This window comes from Brachypodium distachyon, chromosome 4, assembly GCF_000005505.3.
Source record: "Brachypodium distachyon strain Bd21 chromosome 4, Brachypodium_distachyon_v3.0, whole genome shotgun sequence".
Taxonomy (NCBI): domain Eukaryota; kingdom Viridiplantae; phylum Streptophyta; class Magnoliopsida; order Poales; family Poaceae; genus Brachypodium; species Brachypodium distachyon.
This window is the reverse complement of record NC_016134.3, coordinates 3,280,864-3,302,025: the sequence shown is the minus strand read 5'-3', so window position 1 is coordinate 3,302,025 and position 21,162 is coordinate 3,280,864. Positions and strand designations below refer to the sequence as shown.

The following is a 21,162-nucleotide window of genomic DNA, read 5'->3' as shown; positions in this document are numbered from 1 at the left end:
GAACACATGCTTCTCCCAGTGCCCAGGTCAGCTCGTCGCCGACGCTTCCCTAAAACTGGAGTACTGGACCTCGTCGCCGGTGCTTCTCTTGCCGCCCGCGGCGTCGGCCTCCCCATCTCCTCTGCCACTATCGCCATCGCCGGTGAGTCATACTCTACCCCAAAGGCGAATGCCAACCATCTCGGTGCCGCGAGAAAGAAATCTTCAAATTACATCATTGCTGCTTAATGAAAAAGGGGAAGCCGCCCATCAGCTTAATTTCTTACTGCTTCGTTTTTGCTGTCTTGTGTGCTGATCTTCGTTTCTGCTGTCTTGTGTGCTGATCTGATCTCTTTTTGATAGGGGCGCTTCAGATTCCCCGAAAAATGTGTGTTCTTGCCCTATCTGCCCTTGGAGTAGGTGGGGATTTTATCAATTACGCTGACTAACTGATGCTCAGTCCGGTTCAGTTTTGCATTGTTGCCATGCAAGTTTGTGTTTGAAATATTATTGTCTATTATAGATAGAAATAGAGTATTGTCTCAACTATCCATATATTTTGCTTTACCAGGTAGATGTACTCCCTCCATCCCATATTAAGTGTTGAAATATTACATGTATCCAGACGTATTTTAGCATACAGACACGTCCATATTTAGACAAATTTGAGTCACTTAATATGAGACGGAGGGAGTAGTAGTTACAGTGAACTGGCCAACTGGGAAATCATAATGAGAAGAAAATTGACCCTACCATGATCTAATGAAAAAAATATATAACAAGATGCTGATTCACAAACACTGTTCGCATTGGGTAATGAATTCTCTGTGTTTAGCACTGTTTTACAATACCATTTCCACATTACCAGATTCTTCTAGCAGGATCGTTATTATAACATGGATGGATTTGTTCAAGTTGTACATGATAAGATAATAGTATTTCTTTTCGTCTCTGACTGGTAACATTGTAACAACAAGTGTAATACAAAGAAATTTCTCACATAAAACTTTATGATACATCCGAAAACCACATCAAGCTGGAGCAGAGGTTGCTGATTCTCTATTTCTCTGTTTTGATGTTTGCACCGAAAATCTCTGTTTCAACTTGAGCGGTTATTGATGAGTCACTGATAAGTTGTTAATATGCCTAGCTCCATCTGGAAAATGCATTTTCCGTTTTTCACACGAAGCGCACACTCACAACCTTCATATATGTAGTCTATCAAGCTTGGAGATCAGTTTCTTGTTTAGGTATTCAAATAAGATACCATGTAATTTTATTTTCCAAAGCACCTGTACCTATATACAGGATTACAAACACTAAACTTTGAACAATACAATATTAAACAGTTGGTGTCAGCATGGTATGGAACCTATGCAAGTTGCCGATGCATCGCCAACTTGTCCCAGCTCGAGCATGCTTTTCTGTCTCAGTTCACTTGTTTGAGTATCACTATGCAAGTCATCACTCATTGCATTGTTTGCGCCGCTAGTGACTGAGCTGTAATTGCTCATTCCACAAGACACCTCCAGATCCAAGCACTTATTGAGCTCAACCACAACAACAGTCATTGTCGGTCGCTCCCGTGACGGTTGCTCCTTGCACCGCAGTGCCAGCTCTGTAACCTTCCATACTGAGTTGACATCATACTCCATCCCCATCTTCGAGTCAGCAATGCTCTTGATGTTACCCTCCGAGAGCTTCTGGCGCACCCATTGTGCGATGTGGATGCTCTCGGTGTCACTGACTGCGATTGCTGGCGGCTGGCCGGTGATGAGCTCCAGCAGTACAACTCCAAAGCTGTAAACGTCACTCTTCTCACTAAGACGGGATGTGTTGTAGTATTCAGGGTCAAGGTACCCCAGGGTACCTACCGGTTGGGTGGTGATATGGGTCATGAACTCATTGGCAAACACCTTCGTGAGGCCAAGTCAGATATCTTTGCCTCTAGGTCAGCAGTTAGCAGGATGTTCTTTGTCTTCACATCCCTATGGATCAGCATCGGTTGGCAGGACTTGTGTAGATACTCCAATCCTGTATCCATGATCAGTGGACAGTAAGTAGATATTAGGTTAAGGATTAGGTAAAACTAGACAAACTTGGGCAGAGGTATGAGGTTTTGCCAGGTTTAACCGGTATATGTATCATGTCAGGACATCAGTATATATTATGTTAGTTACCACTACGTACTATATTAAAGTTTCGGATATATAGTCATACAAACCATGGGCAGAGTCGAGAGCAATCCTGAGACGTCGATGCCAACTGAGGGGTGTAGCAACAGAAGCCTCTCCTGTGACAGAGTATTACAAACTATGGCTATAAATCGGTTTGGGGAGAACACTAATTATAAGAGGCTGAAAAATAAAAGTATTTTACACTTGGTGTAGTTTGGCCATAATTTGTATCATGTTAAAAGTGTGCTTTTAGGAGAACTTGGTTGCTTTGTTCACTAATCTGTTAATACTGGAGCGGACACATGAGTGCAGCCCATTCACAATTGACATGAATGGATAACATTTTTTGTTTACCAATGAATGGACAGCAGTTAACAATGGAGAAATACACAGCATTGTTATTCGCAAAAAAATACACACAGCATTGTTAGGTTAAAAAAATATCATATCCTCTAGGAAGTGTCTTTACTCACTATTCAGAATGGTGTCTTTTTTTCCTTTGACAATCATGCTGAGAGTGTACTTGATGAAGTTGAAAAATGGACACTAAAACTTAGTAATAAGAGAAAGATCATTTTGAACTAATGAGGTGGCTATTTCAAAGCTGAGTGTTTTTTTTTTGGGGGGGGGGGGGGGGGGGGGGTGGGGGGGCAAACTGACTTACCTCTTAGGCAATCCTCTAGATCTCCTCCATGCATATATTCATAGACAAGGGCCAGATGTTTCTTGTCCTTACAATAACCAATCAAGGAAACCAGATTCCTGTGATGAACTCGACTCAAATGTTGAGCCTGCACTGCAATTTGCAATAAGAACATTCGCATTGAGCAAAAACAAAGATAAACTTCAAGCTAACAGCCTACCTCAGCTAGAAACTCTTTATCCCCTTGAGATGATGTTTTTGAAAGGATCTTCACAGCAACTGCATTTTCATTCTCTAAATAACCTAGAAACACAGCACCAAATCCTCCTCGCCCTATTTCTTCTCTGAAGTTAGCTGTGATGAGCTTCAGCTCCTTGTAACTGAACTGTCTATTCTCAAATAAGTTTGACCTCTCCCGAGGGTTTTTAAGCCTTGAGTTCTTTGCCATCCATGTGTCTGAAATCCAAATAATCTTATATGATTGATCTTTAGTTACTACAAATTTAGTGGTTCTTTGATGGAATATTACCTTGTTTATTTCTCCTTCTGTGAAGGATAAGAATTGCTGCCACCAACAGTACAGCTGCTACAGCTGTTGGGACAGCTATTGCAATGACGAGTGGTCTGTTATTTTTCTTTTGAGGGGAAATTATGTTATTTTTCTTCTCGTCTGGATCACATGTAGAAGTACCATGGTCACAGATATTTGCGTTGTTAGCAATCCTAGCAGTACAGCAGCAACATTTGAATTAATTAACTTTCTCAATGAAAATGTCACGCCGCTTGGTGGGTTCAAGAAAAATTACCTGAATTAATTTAATATACAGAAAACAATTGCAGAACTATAGTTGTTTGTATGAACTATGAAGTAGTGGTAGTTGTTTCCTTATACAAGGGGAAATCTTTGGTTTGGACAAACCCCAGACGCAATGGCTCATAAACTCTGGTAAAAACTGAAAAGAACTAAAGGTCTTAAACTATTCCCTTTAAATGATGCCATAAGTCATAAGTTAGCTACATGACGCAAACCTTAGTTTAAGAAATCCATTTTGACGCTTTTTCTGTAGAGCTGCAGGAATTGGTCCACTGAGTTTATTGCTTGACAAATCACTGTGGAAACCCAAAACAGTTTAATATACTCACACGATTTAGTGTAATTTAATTTGAGTGGACAAGAATACTTACAGGAATATGAGTAATGTCATATGCACTAGAAAATCAGGTATTGGACCAGACAGGCTGTTATTGGACAAGTCCCTGGAATTGCATGTCTTATGAAAATACTCTAATAGGTAAAATCAGCACATATGAGTAAAATTTATGCTGCTTAGAGTAGTGGAGATGAGAACTAGGAGTTATATTACTCAGACTCATAATGAGCAAGCAGAATATGTTGTATAATGATACTGAGCACTTACAAAATTTGGATAGATTTTAGATCGCCTATAGAAGAATGAACTGCACCAGTCAACGCACTAGATGACAAGTTTCTGTAGCAAATCCCATAGTAGATTAAGAGCAGGATATGGAAAAGTTTTCTTTTCAATCTTTCAGTGCAAGCATGCATGTGCAGTTCTTCTGCACTTGATCATTTGACTTGTAATGCTTGTATGTTTAAGACTTACAAAGCTGTTATCCGTGCAGGTCCAGATCGAGAGTAACTACAGTTCAGGCCATCCCACACAAATGCTTTCGGTGCACAAGGATCACCCATCCAGTTTTTCTTCAGCACATACGACTCGCGAATTGTCATTATGGACTCGGCTGTTTACACAGGAAAAGACAAGGTATTTGTGAAATCTTGCTTTACGCTATCCAAACAAATAGTTCAAAACTGGACTTAATGTGTTAGATACCATCTGGATTGTTCGTCGCAAACTCAGTCATCTGCTGCACCGAGTATATCTCGAGCGCATTCAGGATGGGCGGGAGCGTGGCGTCTGGCGTGGCGACAAGCGAGACAGTGTGCTGGCCCGCCCCCTGCACCACCACTCTTTTCACGACCTCTGCAGAAAGGTACTTCGGGGTGTAGTTCCGGCTGCCGTCCCACGAGGCGCCATCGATGAGGATGTCGAACCGCCTTAGCGCGCTGCTCGGCAACCTCTGCAGCTCCGCGAAGTAGAGCAGCAGGAGGTAAGCTGTGCTGCTGCTGCTGTTCAGCGAGGGGTCTGGGCTCCATGAGAAGTTGAGCCGGGCCCCATTCACTGGAGTGGCAGCACCCTGCAGTACCACTGACGGCGGCTCGGTGAAGCTGCTGGAGTTGGAGACGTCGATGGAGGCTGTCGTCGTTATGTTGGTCCATGCATCGACATCGATGTAGCTCTGCCAGACACGGTCATAGGGATCATTTGGGTACCTGTTTCCGGTAATCCAGAGTGAGAAAAAAATCACCAGAAATCGCAACTGATGTGCCTAAAACCTATAGATGCTGCACAATTTGATAGAATATTGATTGGCAAAAATGATTCTGGATTGACCACAAATATTGCATTTGGTTTTGCATCAGAAAAAGGTGCCATGAATGATGAATACCAGGAATTGAAATAAGGAACTGAAACACCAGGAATTGAAATAAGGCTACTAGTTAGCAGTGAATACCAGGAATTGAAATACAACAACTTATTGTGATAATCTTCTTTAGGAACAAACTGTGGTGGTCAACGGCTAGCCGTCAGATTGATCATATTTCACGGGGAGCTTTGCCTATTGGGACTTGGGAGTAGTGATAGTGGTAATGTCTAAATCCCGTGTTTTAAAAGAATGATCATATTTAAACCATGTTTGAGATTGCTGATCGGGTGGAATGCTTCCGAGGTACATGTAGGGACTGTGATAGGCTCCTAGGGTTCCAACCCTTCCCTTCCCACCACTGCCACCCCACTGTTTGGTCCACAGCTCCCCTTCGGTGGCCATCTCAGCACCGACGCCACCTCCCCTCTCCCCTCTGTTTTGCTTCAGTTGGCTTCTCTAGCGACATGATTCATTTGTCACAGGGGAAGTATACTGAAGATGTGCTCGAATGGGCAGGCATGACCTCATGAGTAAGTGCAACCTGTCCACCATTGATAAGCTTTCGATGACAGATGGGATGGTGATCCTCTTGGATCCCAAAGATGCTTCTCATTACCAGAGTATAGTAGGCGCTTTACAGTAATTGGCAATGACACGTCCTAATATTTTATTTTATGTGAACAATGTTTGCTAATTGCTATATTCCCCAACCACAGTTCACAGGACAGCTGTCAGAAGGATCTTGCGGTACCTCAAATACCATTGAATTTGGTGTTAAAATTAGGAGATCTTCTTCTACACCTTGGTAAGTTGTGTTTTTCTGATGTAGATTGGCCATGTAGTTCGGATGATAGAAGATCCGCCGGTGGATTTGCTGTGTTTCTTGGACCTAGCCTTATTTCATGGAGTGCAAGAAAACAAGCGACAATGTCTAGATCAAGTACATAAGTTGAGTATAAAGCATTGACGGATGCTACTGCAGAAATTATTTGGGTGCAGTCTCTTCTTGGATAACTTGGTGTAACTCAGACAAGAACATGTCTTTTTTGTGATAATATAGGTGCTACATATTTGTCATCCAATCAGGTCTTGCATATCAGAACTAAACATATTGAAGTTGATAAGTTGATTTTCACTCTATTTGAGAGCATGTTGCACGCATGCAATTGGATATAGAGTATGGTTTATTCCTTCTGGTGATAAGGTATCTTCCTTCTCTTGTTTAAACTGCATGACTTGGGGATCAAGCCCCGTGAGTTTGTCATAATCCTAACTATGTAATGTCTGCCGGTTGAGGCCCTGTAAACAAGAGAGAAAAGTATATTTCGTCTATCAACTAGTCGAAAAGTGCGCAAATGGCCCCCTAGCTTTTTTCGTATACACCCGCAATTGTCGGAACCGGACACCAATGGTCCCTCAACCCGTCTAAAACGGTTTAGGTGCCAACATGGGATCGTTTTTCCCACCGACTTGTCACGTTGGCGCGCCATGTTGGCATTAGATTTCTTTTTGAACCTTGAGTTTGATTTGTTTTCGCCTCAAAAACCAAGAATTAAATGACTCAAGTAGACCCATGCCGGTAGGAAGAAATGTGATAGTGTCTTATCAATACCTTTTGTTAGTTGTCCAGAGTTTAGGTGTAACTAGATAGTCAACCAAATGCCAACAAGGCATGCCCACGTGGCAAATCCAGGAAAAAACGTGCAACGTTGACGCCAAGAGTAACCATTGTTGTACAGTTTCGATAGTTGGAGGACAAATATATAAGGAAAAAGTTGAGAGACCATTTGCGTATTTTTTGACAAGTTGAGAGACGAAAAATATAACATACTTTCTTCATAAACAAATATACTTACGGAATGTGGACAATTATAACGGTGTCGGCATGTATCAGTGCGATTTCCGGCGTCGGATCCGTGCGTCATAGGAGACCACGTGGGACACAACGGTTCGGCGTGAATCCGACGCCGGTACATACCGGCACCGTATAATTACGTGGCCCTGAAAAGTGTTCAAAGCTTTCTAGTTCCTATCTTGTATATATGGTGGTGTGTACTTGATCTGCAGTTGTATCTCATTGTATCCTGATTTTTTTCATTTAACTAGCAGAATGCCCGTGCGCTGGTATTTTTTACATTGGTATAGATATATATATAAATAGATTGGTATAGATATAAAAAAAGGAGGAAAAAAAGATGAAACGGTCTATATATTTTACATTGGTATAGATATAGATATAGATAGATTCGGTGCAGGTAATGAGCCATCCGGCTTAGTTGGCCTAACATACATGCAATTCTAGGAGCCCACAAATTTTATATGATATATATAGATAGATTCGGTGTAGGTAATGGGCCAGCTGGCTAAATAGGCCTAATATACATGCAATTTTGAGAGCTCACAAATTTTATGGAAAGTTTGACAGACGACGATGAAGAAAAGGATCCGTATGTTTTAAATAGCATAGATTGAAATGGTTTAGGCTGGATAATGCACGACATAGTTTGCTAACTATGACTGGACGCACTAACCTGTATACTTTAGGCGACCGCTGGAAGTAGTATCGGTTAAAGGGAAATCTGGCCTCCGGCAGGCGAAGGCTGAGCAGGAACAACGACTGGTCCGCAGTGGCCTCCGGATACATGGACGCCTTGAGCTGCCTCAGGTCGAGCCCAGAGATGAACGGCGTGCCCGACCCTATGTTCACCAGGCACACCTGCAAAACGTTGACGACCAGATAATCAATGACTGCCGTTGAGTATATCATGCACCAACCAGTCCGTGGGGCTAGCTAGGCGCGCCTGTAAGAAGTCCGCCGTCGACACCGTGACGGCCTCGAGGATGTAGGTGCTGTCGGCCGCGGCGACATGGACGGTGGCCCAGCGGTTGACACCAAGGTAGAGATCGAAGGCTGGGGGCCTTCTGAGCGCGTCGTAGTTGCCGTAGTAGAAGCTGCACCTGACCAGGTACTTGGCTCCCTGCGTTAGGCCCGGGAGCGTGTAGCAGCTCCTGTTGCCGGCGTCCGAAGAAGGGAGGAAGTAGCGGACGTCGAGGTATCGAGTCGATAAGTTTGGGTCGACGAACGACGGGCTGATGGCGGCGTTGGCCCCCGCGTCAGCATCGACAAAGCCAGCGTCAGAGAAGTACCACATCTTGGCCCGGTCGGGATCGCGATCCTCGTAGCCATTCGTGACCCCGCAGTCGATGCTGAAGCCTGCACCAAGGCAAGCCAAGCGAACCTCGTTTATAGCTCGTTGCCGTGTGAAGAAAGTTTGGAGGACTCGGCGGCCGGACGGCGTACCTAGAGAGTCAGGCTCTTGGCCATTGATGGGATCGGCGAGCTCGAAGCAGAGGAGGAGGAGGAGGAGGAGGAGCACCGGCAACGGCAACAGAGGGCGGGCTGTTGCTGTTGCTGGCACCATGGTTCACTTGCACGAACGTTAACGCTCTCTCCCGATTTTAACTACACGTACTCAAGTCAGAGCGCGCTTCTTGGTCCAAGTCACTGCCGGCCGGCGAGTTTGGTTGGCGCTGGCTAGTGAATTTCGAGGGGCCGCAACACAAGTCAGCAGTCAAGCGGTTTAAGAATTGCTGCCTGCATATGCGCATGCGTGTAAATACGATCGACAAACATGCAGGTACAACCAGTGTGATGTCTGAATGTAAATATGCAGTGGGGTACGTCCCGGTCTCGCTCCCGAATGTTATTCGACACCGCTACAGAAACCTCCCAAACTCTGAAAATCACAATTCACGTCCAAATGGTTTTTATTTAGCAACTCCAAGATGGTGACAAGATCACGTAATCTCAAGCGCACGGTTTTTGGTCAAACCCTTGTCCCAAACGGTAATTTCTCGGACAGCAAGGTTAGTAATAATTAACCCTTAGCATCTGTTTTTATGCTCTCCTTTATCCCTTTTATCAGTGTCAGCTTTCTTATATAATTTATAATGGTTGGTTTTTGCCCACTTATTTTGTTCAAGGTCTTTGTCTTGGTGTCAATTGGTATTTGCATTGCAAATTTTTGTTCTAGTAGGGTTGTGCCCAAATCTTTTTACTTGTCCCACTTTTATTGCTTCACTTACCTCTTATTTAGTCACGAGCCACGACACTAGTGTACGACTAGACACAGTGTTTTGTGGGCCACTACAACCAGAGCAGCAGCTCAGACACATGAGTCTGCATCGTACGAGCGTACAAGTGAAATCATCATACGCACAGCCTAGTCACTGTATGTACAAGTGGTACTGCTCTTCTTCAAACTACGATTAAAGTTTGAAGAAGAGCACCACTTGCCAACGGAAATTTTAGTGCTTCACTTACCGGCCTCTTATCATCTTAGCCAAATAAATACCTCGTGCATGCCATGACTTTCTAACTATGATCGAGATCACTTGCTAATAATCATCATGAAAAATCGAAACAATTTTGGATCATTGCATAGTATCAAAACATTATACTCCGCATTGAGTTGAACCACAACCAACGTCATCGTTGGGCGTTCCCATGATGGTTGCTCCTTCGACCGCAGTGCCAGCTCTGTCACCTTCCTGACTGCGTTGACATTTTCTTTTTGACGAACCCGGTAGTTGTACTGTCTTTTCAAATAAAAAAACAAAAAGAAGTTCACCTAGTACAGCCTAATAGCACAAGCTTAAAAGAAACTCAAAACAGAGCCACATGCTGGCAAACAACAAAAGAGAAAGAACAGAGCCACAAGCCGGCAAAATCAAGATATACTAATACTCCGGGGCCCTCTAACAGGAGGCTAAATTCCTCCTCGATCAGCCGGCAGATGACAGCACTGCGTTGACATCATACTCCATCCCCATCTTCGAGTCAGCAATGCTCTCTATGTTACCCTCTGACAGCTTCCGGCACACCCTGTGTGCAATGTGGATGCTCTCGGTGTTACTGACGGCGACCCCTGGTGGCCGGCCGGTGATGAGCTCTAGTAATACAACTCCAAAGCTGTACATGTCACTCTTCTCACTAAGCTGGGACGTGTTGTACTCCCTCCGTTCCTAAATACTTGACGATGTTTTAGTTGCATTAAAACAGCGACAAGTATTTAGAAACGGAAGGATAATATTCAGGGTCAAGGTAACCAGGGTGCCTGCCGTCTGGGTGGTGACATGGGTCATGAATTCATTGGCAAACACCTTTGTGAGGCCAAAGTCGGATATCTTTGCCTCTAGGTCAGCAGTTAGCAGGATGTTTTTTGTCTTCACATCCCTATGGATTAGAATCGGTTGGCAGGACTTGTGTAGATACTCCAGTCCTGTATCCATGACCAGTGGCCAGTAAGTAGATAATACTAGGATCAGGTAAAAAACTAGCCAAACTTTGTCAGAGGTATGAGGTTTTGCCAGGTTTAACTGGTCCACGTGTCAAAGTCAGGACATCAATGTGTATAGTAGTCTTGTAAATAATGATGCATTATGCACGTACCGTTTGTGATGTGACCAGCAGAAACTTCAAGCTTACGTGGATATGATTGCGGTGCATTTGCTAAAGCCGGTTTTGTCTACTAGGTGTGCATTCTCAAATCAGATTCAAAAGTGGACTCCACCGCTGTTAGGGACCTCTATGTATTATGCAATCTTTTCTCATCCTCAAGTTCAGCAAACATTATGGACGTGCGGGACTACATGTGATGGCATGCCGTCATTGGCATCCAGTTTTTTTTTTTTTTTTTTTTTTTTTGAGAGAGAGGTCATTGGCATCCAGTTAAAAAGCGAGCAGAGCCTGGGCAGAGATGGGCCGGTCCATCCGGGAGAGCATTTTGCTAACCGCTGCTGCGAATAAAGGGCTGGAGGATTTTGGGCCACGCCCGTTACAACGGGCTGGCTGCAAACGAAGGAAACTGCTCTCTCGAGTATACCTTCGTCGGCCCATCCATGAACACCTGTTCCTGGCTTTCCTGCCCAGGTTCTGCTCGCCGCCGGTGCTTCTCCCCCTTTGCCTCTTGCCGCCGCCGGTGTCGGTCTCCACCACCATGGCCATCGCCGGTAAGTCGTACTCTATTCCAAAGGCGTGGGCCAATCATCATGGTGCTGCAAGAAAGAAATTCCCGACTTACGCCATTGCTGCTTAATGAACAATTATGAGGCTCCCCCCCATGCAGAAAAGGGGGGCAAACCGCCCTCATCCTCATATCGTAATCTTCCGTGCTGGTCTGACATATTTGATGCAGGCGCTTCAGGTTCCCCTGAAACTGTGTGTTCTGTGATGGTATCTGCCCTACCCGCCCTTTGAGTAGCTGGGGATTTTCTCAATTACGCTGACCGACTAACTGATGTTAGGTCAGATTCAGTTTTTGCATTGTTCTCATCAAAGTTTGTGCTTCAAATATTATTTTTCTGATGTAGGTAGAGACTGAGTATTTTCTGAACTGTCCATATAGTTGCCTTCACTGGTGCGAGTTATCAGTACATATGAATTGGTAAACCATAATGAGGAGAAAAAGGGAAGGAATGTGAGACCCTAACATGGGCTATGAAAGAGATCTATAATGAGATGTTGATTCGCCAAGCTGTGGTAATGTTGTTGGCATCAGGTAATGAATTCTCCATGTTTATACACTGTTTACAGTACTATTTCCATACTACCAGATTCGTCTAGAAGGATTGTTATTATTATTTCTTCTCGTCAACAAGTATATAATACAAAGAACCTACAGAACTTTCTGATACATCTGAAAACCACGTCAAGCTGGAGCAGAGGTTGCTGATTCTTGGTTTTCTTTGTTTTGGTGTCTCTGCTGAAATTCTCTGTCTCAACTTGAGCGATTATTGATGGAGTAGCTCATAAGTTATTAATATCTCTAATTCCATTTGGAAAATAAATGTTCCATTTCTGACAATAAGCCCACACTCACAACCTTCATATGTGTAGTCTATCAAACTGGGAGATCAATTTCTTGTTAACATATTCAAATAAGATACCAGGTAATTTTATTTTCCGATCATCCTATACATCCCTACCTATATACAGGACTCCAGACACTAAACCTTTGGACCGTACAAAATTAAACAGTTGGTGTCAGCGTGTTGTGGGACCTATGAGAATTGCCGATTCATTGCCTTCCAGTCCCAACTCAAGAATGCTTTTCTGTCTCATATCACTTGTTTGGACATCACTATGCAAGTCAGCACTCATTGCACTGAGAGCGCTGGTGGTGACTGAGCTGTAGTTGCCGATTCCACGAGACATTTCCAGCTCCAAGCACTCATTGAGCTCAACCACAACCCCGGTCATTGTTGGGCGTTCTGATGATGGTTGCTCCTTGCATCGCAGTGCCAGCTCTGTGACCTTCCAGACTGAGTTGACATCATAGTCCATCCCCATCTTCGAGTCAGCAATGCTCTCTATGTTACCCTCTGAGAGCTTCTGGCGCACCCACTGTGCGATGTGGATGCTCTCGGTGTCACTTACGGCGACCGCTGGCGGTTGGCCGGTAATGAGCTCCAGTAGTACAACTCCAAAGCTGTACACGTCACTCTTCTCACTGAGCCGGGATGTGTTGAAGTATTCAGGGTCAAGGTACCCCAGGGTACCTGCTGGTTGGGTGGTGATATGGGTCATGAACTCGTTGGCAAACTCTTTCGTGAGGCCAAAGTCGGATATCTTTGCCTCTAGGTCAGCAGTTAGCAGGATGTTCTTTGTCTTCACATCCCTATGGATTAGCGGCGGTTGGCAGGACTTGTGTAGATACTCCAATCCTGTATCCATGACCAGTGGCCAGTAAGTAGATAACAGTAAGTTAAGGATTAGGCAAAAACTAGCCAAACTTGGCGGGAGGCGGGAGGTTTTGCCAGGTTTAAATGGTATGTGTATCAAGTCAGGACATCAATGTGTGTACTAGTCCTGTAAATCATGATGCATTATGTTCCTACATTTATAAAACTTTGGACGTATAGTTACACAAACCATGGGCAGAATCGAGAGCAATCCTGAGACGTCGATGCCAACTGAGCGGTGTAGCAACAGAAGCCTCTCCTGTGACAGAGTATCACAAAATATGGCTATAATGGTTTTGTGCAGAACAGTAAGAGGCTGACAAAGAAAAGTATGTTATTTATTGGTGTAGTTTGGCCACAATTGGTGTCATGTAAAACTTGTGCTTTTGGGAGAACTTGGTTGCTTTGTTCACAAGTCTGTTAATAATGGTGTGACACATGCGTGCAACCCATTCACAATTGACTTGACATAGAGCAGTTAACAGTGGATAGATATGTACTCCCTCCGATTTCAGGCATACTATTCAAAGTTCTCAGTCCCATTTTTGTAGGCGTGTAGCCTGTTGCAGCTGCTAGGTGACCAGAGTACCCTCATCTTAGGTCCCACACAAGATGCATGCATGCATATTTAATCCAACCTTTTCTCTCGAGGGACTCTCTGTCCTGGCTAGTGTGCGGTGTTGGGCTCATCTTATTGGGCAAGGAGAAAAAAAGGTACAACTGCAAACAGTGTTCGGAGAAAGGGTATTTTGGTCCAAAACTTGCTTGCTGAGACTGCCTTGGTACCTGGTCCAAAACTAAAACGTCTCCTAAAGCTGGACGGAGGGAGTACTTCACATAACATTTCTAGGTTGTTCAAAAATATCACATCCTCTGGAAGTGTCTTTACTCACTACTCAGAATGGTTTCTTTCTCCGTTAAAAAAGAAGAAGAATGGTTTCTTTCTTTTTTCTGACAACCATCTGAGAGTGTAATTGAGGAAGTTGAAACAATGGACACTAAAACTTAGTTGTTAGTGGAAGACTATGTTGAACTAATGAGATGCCTATTTCAAAGGTGTTTTTTTTTTCAGGGAAAGACTAACTTACCTCTTAAGCAATCCTCTAGATCTCCTCCATGCATATATTCATAGACAAGGGCCAGATGTTTCTTGTCCTTGCAATAACCAATCAAGGATACCAGATTCTTGTGATGAACTCGACTCAAGTGTTGAGCCTGCACTGCAATTCGCAATAAGAACATTTGTATTGAGCAAACAAACGGTAAATTTCAAGTTAACAGCCTACCTCAGCTAGAAACTCTTTATCCCCTTGAGAAGATATTGTTGAACGAATCTTCACGGCAACTGCATTTTCATTCTCTAAATGACCGAGAAACACAGCACCAAATCCTCCCCGCCCTATTTCTTCTCTGAAGTTAGCTGTGATGAACTTCAGCTCCTTGTAACTAAACCGTCTGTTCTCAAATAAGTTCGACCCATTCCTAGAGCTGTTATGCCTTAAGTTGTTTGTTGTCCATGTATCTGCAACCAAACCTGATCTTATATGATTTATCTTTGGTTAGTACAGATTTAGTGGTTTCCTTGATGAAATCTTACCTTGTCCATTTCTCCTTCTGTGAAGAATAATAATTGCAGCCACAAACAATAGAGTTGTTACAGCTACTGGGACAGCTATTGCAATAATGAGTTTTCGGTTCTTTTTCTTGTCGCTAGGATCACATGTAGAAGCACCATTGTCACAGATATTTGCATTGTTACCAATCCTAGCATTACAGCAATAATATCTGAATTAAATAAATTTATAGAAAAGAATGGCAGAACTATAGATTTTGTATGAATATAAACTATGAAGTGCTAGCTGTTCTTTCTTTATAATTACTTGAACACTGGGTGCAGCCGATTGGAGATGGTAGATCGGGATATGTTCCACCTGTTTGGGTGGCATACTAGTAATGGATTATGTGGTGCATGAGTTATATTATGTTTTCTATTTGCTTGAATTTATTATAAGAAGTTGATACATTTTGTTAATACTGGAGGGCTGTGTGCATCGGTTGCTGTAAGTAATTACTTGAGCAATGGCTCATAAACTCCATGACAAACACTAAATCAAAATAATGGTCTTAAATTATTGCCTTCAAATGATGCTATTAGTCATAAGTCAGCCACATGATGCAAACCTTAGTACAAGAGATCCATTTTGACGCTTCTCTAGTAGAGCTGCAGGAATCGACCCACTGAGTTTATTGCTTGACAAATCACTGTGGAAACCCAAAATAGTTTAAATATACATTCACAATTTAGCGTAAAGTAAGTTTGAGTGGATAAAAATACTTACAGGAATATGAGTGATAGCATTTGTCCTAGAAAATCAGGTATTGGGCCAGACAGGCTGTTATTGGACAAGTCCCTGGAATTGCATGTCTTAAGAAAATACTCAAATAGGTAAAATCAGCACATATGAGTAAAAGTTGTGTTGCTTCAAGTTTCTGTTAGTAGATAAACATTAGAGTTGTGGAGATGAGGACAAGGAATTATAAGACTCATGATGAGCAAACAGAATATGTTGCATGATGATATTGAGCACTTACAAATGTTGGATAGATTTTAGATCGCCAAAAGAAGAATCAACTGGACCAGTCAGTGCACTAGATGACAAGTTTCTGTAGAAAATCCCATAGTAGATTAATACCATGACATGGAAAAGCTTTCTTTTCAATTTTTCAGCGCAAGAATGCATGTGCAGTTCTTCTGCACTTGATCATTTGTCTTGTGATGCTTGTATTTTTAGGACTTACAAAGCTGTTATCCATGCAGGACCAGATGAAGAGTAAATACAGTTCAGGCCATGCCACGCAAATGCTTTCGGTGCACAAGGATCACCCATCCAGTTTTTCTTCAGCACATACGTCTTGCGAATCTTCATCATGGACTCGGCTGTTCACGTGGAAAAATACCATGGAAAAATACAAGGTATTTGTGAAAATCTTGCTTTATGGTATCCAAACAAATCATTTAAAACTGGACTTGAACTGTAACCCGAATTAAGATCATTGACAATGGCAAACTAGATTGATACCGTCTACATTGTTCGTCCCAAGCTCAGTCATCTGCTGCACCGAGTATATCTCGATTGCATTCAGGATGGGCGGGAGGGTGGCGTCTGGCGTAGCGACAAGCGAGACGGCATGCTGGCCCGCCCCCTGCACCACCACCCTTTTCACCACCTCTGCAGAAAGGTATTTCGGGGTGTAGTTCCGGCTGCCGTCCCACGAGGCGCCATCGATGAGGATGTCGAACTGCCTCAGGGCGCTGCCCGACAGCTGCTGCAGTTCCGCGAAGTAGAGCACCAGGAGGTAAGTTTTGCTGCTGCTGCTGTTGTTGTTCAGTGAGGGGTCCGGGCTCCATGAGAAGTCGAGCCGGTTCCCGTTCACCGGAGTGGCGGCACTCTGCATTACCACCGACGGCGGCTCGGCGAAGCTGCTGGAGTTGGAGACATTTATGGTGGCCTTCGTCGTTATGTTGGTCCACGTGGTGACGTTGACGTAGCTCTGCCAGTCGCGGTCGTAGAGGTCAAATGGGTACCTTATGTTGCAATCCGGAGTTAGAAAATTGTCAGAAATCACAACTCATGTGCCTGAATTGACCAATAGATGCTGCACAATTTGATACTCCCTCTGATCTGAAATTCTTGCCGTGGTTTTAGTTCAAATTCAGAGGGAGTAGTATATTGGTCGGCAAAATTGCTTCAGGTTGACCAAAAATATTGCATTTGGTTTTGCATTAGAAAAAGGTGTTATGCTAGCTAGTTAGCTGTGATTTCCAAGATTTGAAATGCAACAGCAATTTATTACGAGGATCTTCTTTGGAAACAAGCTGTGGTCCTAGGTTGATCTGTGGACTTCCTCTTCATGTTCAGGGGAAGGGAAGCCCATGATGCCATCCTGGCTGCCAGGTCACTCGACGACAGCGGGTTTTTCCTGAGATTCCCTCCTTGGAATAGACAGACATAGGTTGCAGGGCTCTCCCTCGGGAACTGTGTGCATACTGAGCTCCAAGTAGATAAGGCCAGCAGCGAGGACCTAGTGCGCTTTTGGATCTATGCATGGACCTCGAACCCTAGTCTCGTCCTGCAGGAGAAGGTGCTCCTGATCGCCGAGCCGCCTGCGCAGATCAAGCTGGAGAAGATCTGTCCATTCCTCTAGAGCTCTTCATCTCACGGGAGGTGTACTGTTGGAATATCAAATCATCGTGGACCTCCTTCTCTCGGAGGACATGCAGAACTCCATGGATTGTACTTCAGATGATGGTGTCAGTGGACACAACAACGATCCGGAGTGTGACTGTGTGAGTGAGCCTTGTTCTTGCCATGATTTGTGTGGTCCTCGACAACTTGTTTTGGCATGACAATTGGTTGACAAATGAACCTTTATCGACTGTGTTCCCGGCCCTGTTCTCACACGCTCTTTGCCAGAATATCTATGTTAACACTTTCAAAAAAAGAATATCTCTGTTAAAAATTGTGTTACTGATGGTATTTGGACCATCCCACACAGGTACCTCACCTCTGACAGAGTATGCTCTGAACGTCAAGACCTCCTCATGTTAGCAAACCATCAGATTTATCCAGGGGTTTCTGATCTTAGAGTTTGGAAGCTTGATCACTCTAAATCCTTCTCAGTGGGAAACTTATATCAACTAGTGAATTTTGGAGGAATTTTGGATCAAGCCTCTTTGGCGATATGGCAAAGTTCTGCTCCTAAAAAATGCAAAATCTTTGCATGGCTTATGCTAAAAAGAAGGATCGAAGTCAGTCACACTTCAGTACCAAGGCGTGATTGATTCCGATGCCTGCCCTTATGAATGTGGTCACGCTGAGACTGTTCGTCATCTTGCGACTTCATGCCCAAGAGCTGCAGCTGTTTGGCAATCCTTTGGTTTCCCCGTTTCTGCTGAACACGAGGTTCAGGACCTCTTTTCTTCAGGTAAAAGTCTAATGCCTCCAGCGTGGCTGCGGATCTGGGACACGATGGTAATTGCAACTCTCTGGAATCTATGGGTTGCCAAAATCGTAAAGTTTTTACAATGTTCATTTTACTCCCAATGATAATTCGACAATGTCAGGACACTTTCAAAATGTGGGTTGTGAGAATGAAGACCGAGAAACAAGCTGCCCAACGATTGAAGATTCTTGGCCTGACTAGAGGGTTTTTTCTCTTTGATTGTTGTTTTTTTTCTTTCTCCCCTGTACTTCTTATAAGTTCTTGTAAGTTTTAGCCTGCTTTGGCTCAGTTTTATAAAATTAAGGTAGGGGGCTCCCCTTCCGTTCAGCTCAAAAAAAAAAAAAACTCGTTTTCCTCTAGAGACGTGTGGGCAGGGAGGGTCCTTTGGGAAATTGCAGTGGCAATGTTGTTCCTTGGCCACAGGATTGCGAATTCCCAGTCTATAACTCTATTTGACCACCCCTGTCCAACCCAAGGTCGTCGGTGACTACCCATGTTGAACCTAGACCCGTTGGAGCTTTCCTTGGTGATCGCTCCTGGTTCTCTGGAGCTGACTGCCTGTGATGGATTGGCCGGGCTCCAATGCTCTTTGAGGCCCAAATTGTCTCCATTTAACCTTGGAAGTGGCAGCATTGGCCTTGTGTAGCCGACGAGGTAAGTAGTTCTTTGCCCCCGTCACCTTGGAGGTGAATTTTCCGACAGAAAGGTTAACATGGTTTGCACCCTGTTTCCCAAGTCAGGTTATGGTTCTTTTCAGGCTGGGGATTTAGTCAGCTTATGGTTCTTTTCATCCAGTGCAGTTGGTAATGTTGCATCGGCGAGCGACCGGTCACAACTTACTTAAAGGCTTTGATCTTAAATTTCGAAAAATTGTGCAAGAAAACAAGGAATGCTCAATTGGCCGATGCCCAAAACAATATTATGCGCCAGTGGTTACTATCATCGGACGTACTGACCTGAATACTCTAGGCGACGGCCACAAGTAGTACCGGTTAAACGGGAATCCCGCCCCCGGCGGTCGAAGGCTGAGAAGGAGCAGCGATTGGTTCGCGGTGGCCTCCGGGTACATGGCCGCCTTGAGCGGCCTCAGGTCAAGCCCAGAGATGAACGGCGTACCCAACCCTATGTCCACCAAGCATACCTAGATCAACCCACCACAAACAATTCATAATTAATCATCTCCGAATTTCATGCACCAATCAGTTCACCCAAAAAAACTGGTTTTCGATGTGAATTTAATTAAGTTCATGCACCTGTAAGAAGCTGGCCGTTAACACCACCACCGCCTCGAGGACGTACCTCTCTCTGGCTTCGGTGATGTTGACGGTGGCCCAGCGGTTGGCCCCGAGGTAGAGGTCGAAAGCCGGAGGCCTTCTGATCCCGTCATAGTTGCCGTAGTAGAAGCTGCACCTGACGAAGTACTTGGCTCCCTGCGTTAGCCCCTGGAGCGTGTAGCAGCTCCGGGCGCCGCCAGCGCTGGCGCCGGAGGTGGGGAAGAAGTAGCGGACATTGGTGTATCGAGTCGCCAAGTCGGGGATGACGAAGGACTGGCTGACGGGGGCGTTGGCACCTGCGCCGGCGTCGACGAAGCCGGCGTCGGAGACGTACCACATCATGGTCCGGTCGGGATCCGGGTAGCTCGTGCCCTCGGGGATCCCGCAGTCGATGCTGATGAAACCTGCAAGTGTACTACCAAGCGAAGCTCTTTAGGTGCTCATCTGAAAGGAGAAGAACGAAGGACTCGCCGGCCGGCCGGGCACCTAGAGAGTCCGGCGCTTGGCCATGGATGGGAGGGACGAGCTCGGGTGACACCAAGAATGACAGGAGAAGGAGAAGCACCGGCAACCGATCAGGGCGGCCTCCTGTCGCTATTGCTGCTGGTGCCACTGCCATGGCTGCACGCACGTTGTGCTCTCCTCTCACTGACACTGATCTTTAAGCCTTCATCCAAGTCCAATTCAGAGAACTCAAAAAAAGAGAGTCAAACTAATCCGCGCTCTTGGCCTATGTCACTGCTCGCCGGCCGGTAGGTACGACGTTGCCAAGTGTTGGGATGATGCGTCCAGAAAAATGCCGGATAATTCCGAATGGTACCAGGTACCTGCGTGTGAGTATCATAAACAAGTACAGTTCAACACAAGGGAAGTCAAGTGTTCTAACTTTAATACTCCTAACAACCCAGTCTGGGTCTCGGCTGGTTTTGAACCGTCGCCCCAGACCGTGTAAAGTACGATCACTTCCCAATCACAGATAAATTTGTATATGATCAAATCATCAAAACACAAATGGTCTCTGTGTATCATAGCATCATACGTTTACACATACGAATTGTTAAGCGATTTTTTTTAAACTAATTGTTAAGCGATTTTGTTATTCTAAGGTCGCCTGAAAAAAATCTTACTCCCTCTCAGTCGATTAGGTTTTTTTGTTTTGTTTGAGGGGTCCCAGCCGTGCGAAACAGTACTGCATGGTCTGCACTCTGCAGAGCTCGCCGCGAAAGAAAAAGGAAGCGATGCAGACGGTGGGCTTTTTGTTATCCCGGCCCGTTAGTTTGGTGAGTTTGTTTTTCGGCTCTCTTTCTTCCTCGTTCGGATTCTTTCTGGGCTTTTTGAGCCGGACTGCCGGCCATTTTGTTGGTTATCGACCCCGTTTTGTTTAGTGATCACTGTTGCCATGGAATCGGCCGACAGTCACAGGCTCACACAGCTAGCGGTACACATGTAAATGCATGTCGAACGAGAGATCGAGCCGTCGAGCGGATATATATGAATATATCTCTTCCACAACGGCACATGCACGCATGTCACCACATAGAGCTAGGCTAGCTAGGTGTGCCGTGTGCGTGCGTGTGCAACTTTCCGCCGATCGAATGCAAAAGGTGTTCCACTAGCAGCCGCGCGCACGCAAGTCTCATACCATGCTCTTATATAGTTAACGGCGGCCAAAAGGCCGGGGCTGGCTAATAAACGCGACGTCCACTAAAGACCCCTTATGCCATGGCAACAGATTACTCTTAAGTACGATAGCTGGGAGCCTGGGATGAATTGTATATGCACGAATTTTTATATTTTTTTCGAAAAGTGTATATGCACGAATTGATCTCAT

At 44.7% G+C, this 21,162-nt stretch overlaps 1 protein-coding gene, 2 long non-coding RNA genes and 1 pseudogene across 14 annotated transcripts; 2 read left to right on the top strand and 2 right to left on the bottom strand.

Moving 5' to 3' along the window:
• The first annotated feature begins 1 nt into the window (after position 1).
• Positions 2 to 6,483, top strand: LOC112268604. 4 transcript variants are annotated; one of them, XR_002959954.1, is made up of 4 exons: positions 2 to 142; positions 343 to 399; positions 4,444 to 6,057; positions 6,140 to 6,483. It is a non-coding gene; the product is annotated as an uncharacterized LOC112268604 (long non-coding RNA). The 4 variants fall into 4 exon arrangements; XR_002959952.1 differs by having other exon boundaries at positions 4,444 to 4,586; positions 4,683 to 6,455; XR_002959953.1 differs by having other exon boundaries at positions 4,444 to 4,586; positions 4,652 to 6,455.
• LOC100840476 lies at positions 905 to 8,732 on the bottom strand (annotated as a pseudogene).
• Positions 8,733 to 9,851: 1,119 nt separating this feature from the next.
• Positions 9,852 to 20,004, bottom strand: LOC100840169 (receptor-like protein kinase At3g21340). 5 transcript variants are annotated; one of them, XM_024454426.1, is made up of 13 exons: positions 19,818 to 20,002; positions 19,311 to 19,735; positions 19,014 to 19,198; positions 16,134 to 16,639; positions 15,853 to 15,991; positions 15,646 to 15,717; positions 15,393 to 15,464; positions 15,235 to 15,315; positions 14,651 to 14,817; positions 14,340 to 14,587; positions 14,142 to 14,268; positions 13,244 to 13,312; positions 12,122 to 13,035 (listed from the first exon to the last, which is right to left on the bottom strand). In XM_024454426.1, exons 1-13 carry the CDS (start codon positions 19,948 to 19,950, stop codon positions 12,356 to 12,358), a joined length of 2,904 nt encoding a protein of 967 aa, XP_024310194.1. In that variant the 5' UTR covers positions 19,951 to 20,002; the 3' UTR covers positions 12,122 to 12,355. The 5 variants fall into 5 exon arrangements, with proteins under 5 accessions (XP_024310197.1, XP_024310194.1, XP_003579272.1 ...); XM_003579224.4 differs by having other exon boundaries at positions 14,340 to 14,575; positions 19,818 to 20,001; XM_024454428.1 differs by having other exon boundaries at positions 19,311 to 19,746; positions 19,818 to 19,953.
• LOC112268603 lies at positions 11,015 to 18,356 on the top strand. 5 transcript variants are annotated; one of them, XR_002959948.1, is made up of 7 exons: positions 11,015 to 11,322; positions 11,508 to 11,616; positions 11,718 to 11,870; positions 15,872 to 16,027; positions 16,161 to 16,410; positions 16,974 to 17,401; positions 17,611 to 18,356. It is a non-coding gene; the product is annotated as an uncharacterized LOC112268603 (long non-coding RNA). The 5 variants fall into 5 exon arrangements; XR_002959947.1 differs by lacking the exon at positions 17,611 to 18,356 and having other exon boundaries at positions 11,024 to 11,322; positions 16,974 to 17,556; XR_002959950.1 differs by lacking the exons at positions 16,161 to 16,410; positions 16,974 to 17,401 and having other exon boundaries at positions 11,032 to 11,322; positions 11,683 to 11,870.
• Positions 20,005 to 21,162: the final 1,158 nt, after the last annotated feature.

Excerpts from the sequence above, each read along its gene's own strand:
- LOC100840169 (XM_024454426.1), bottom strand. The coding sequence starts at position 19,950 with ATGGCAGTGGCACCAGCAGCAATAGCGACAGGAGGCCGCCCTGATCGG. Across the intron at positions 15,718-15,852 it reads CCTGCATGGATAACAGCTTT|AAACTTGTCATCTAGTGCAC; the intron begins GTAAGTCCTAAA and ends GATTTTCTACAG. Across the intron at positions 13,036-13,243 it reads TGCTCTCGATTCTGCCCATG|GATTGGAGTATCTACACAAG; the intron begins GTTTGTGTAACT and ends TCATGGATACAG.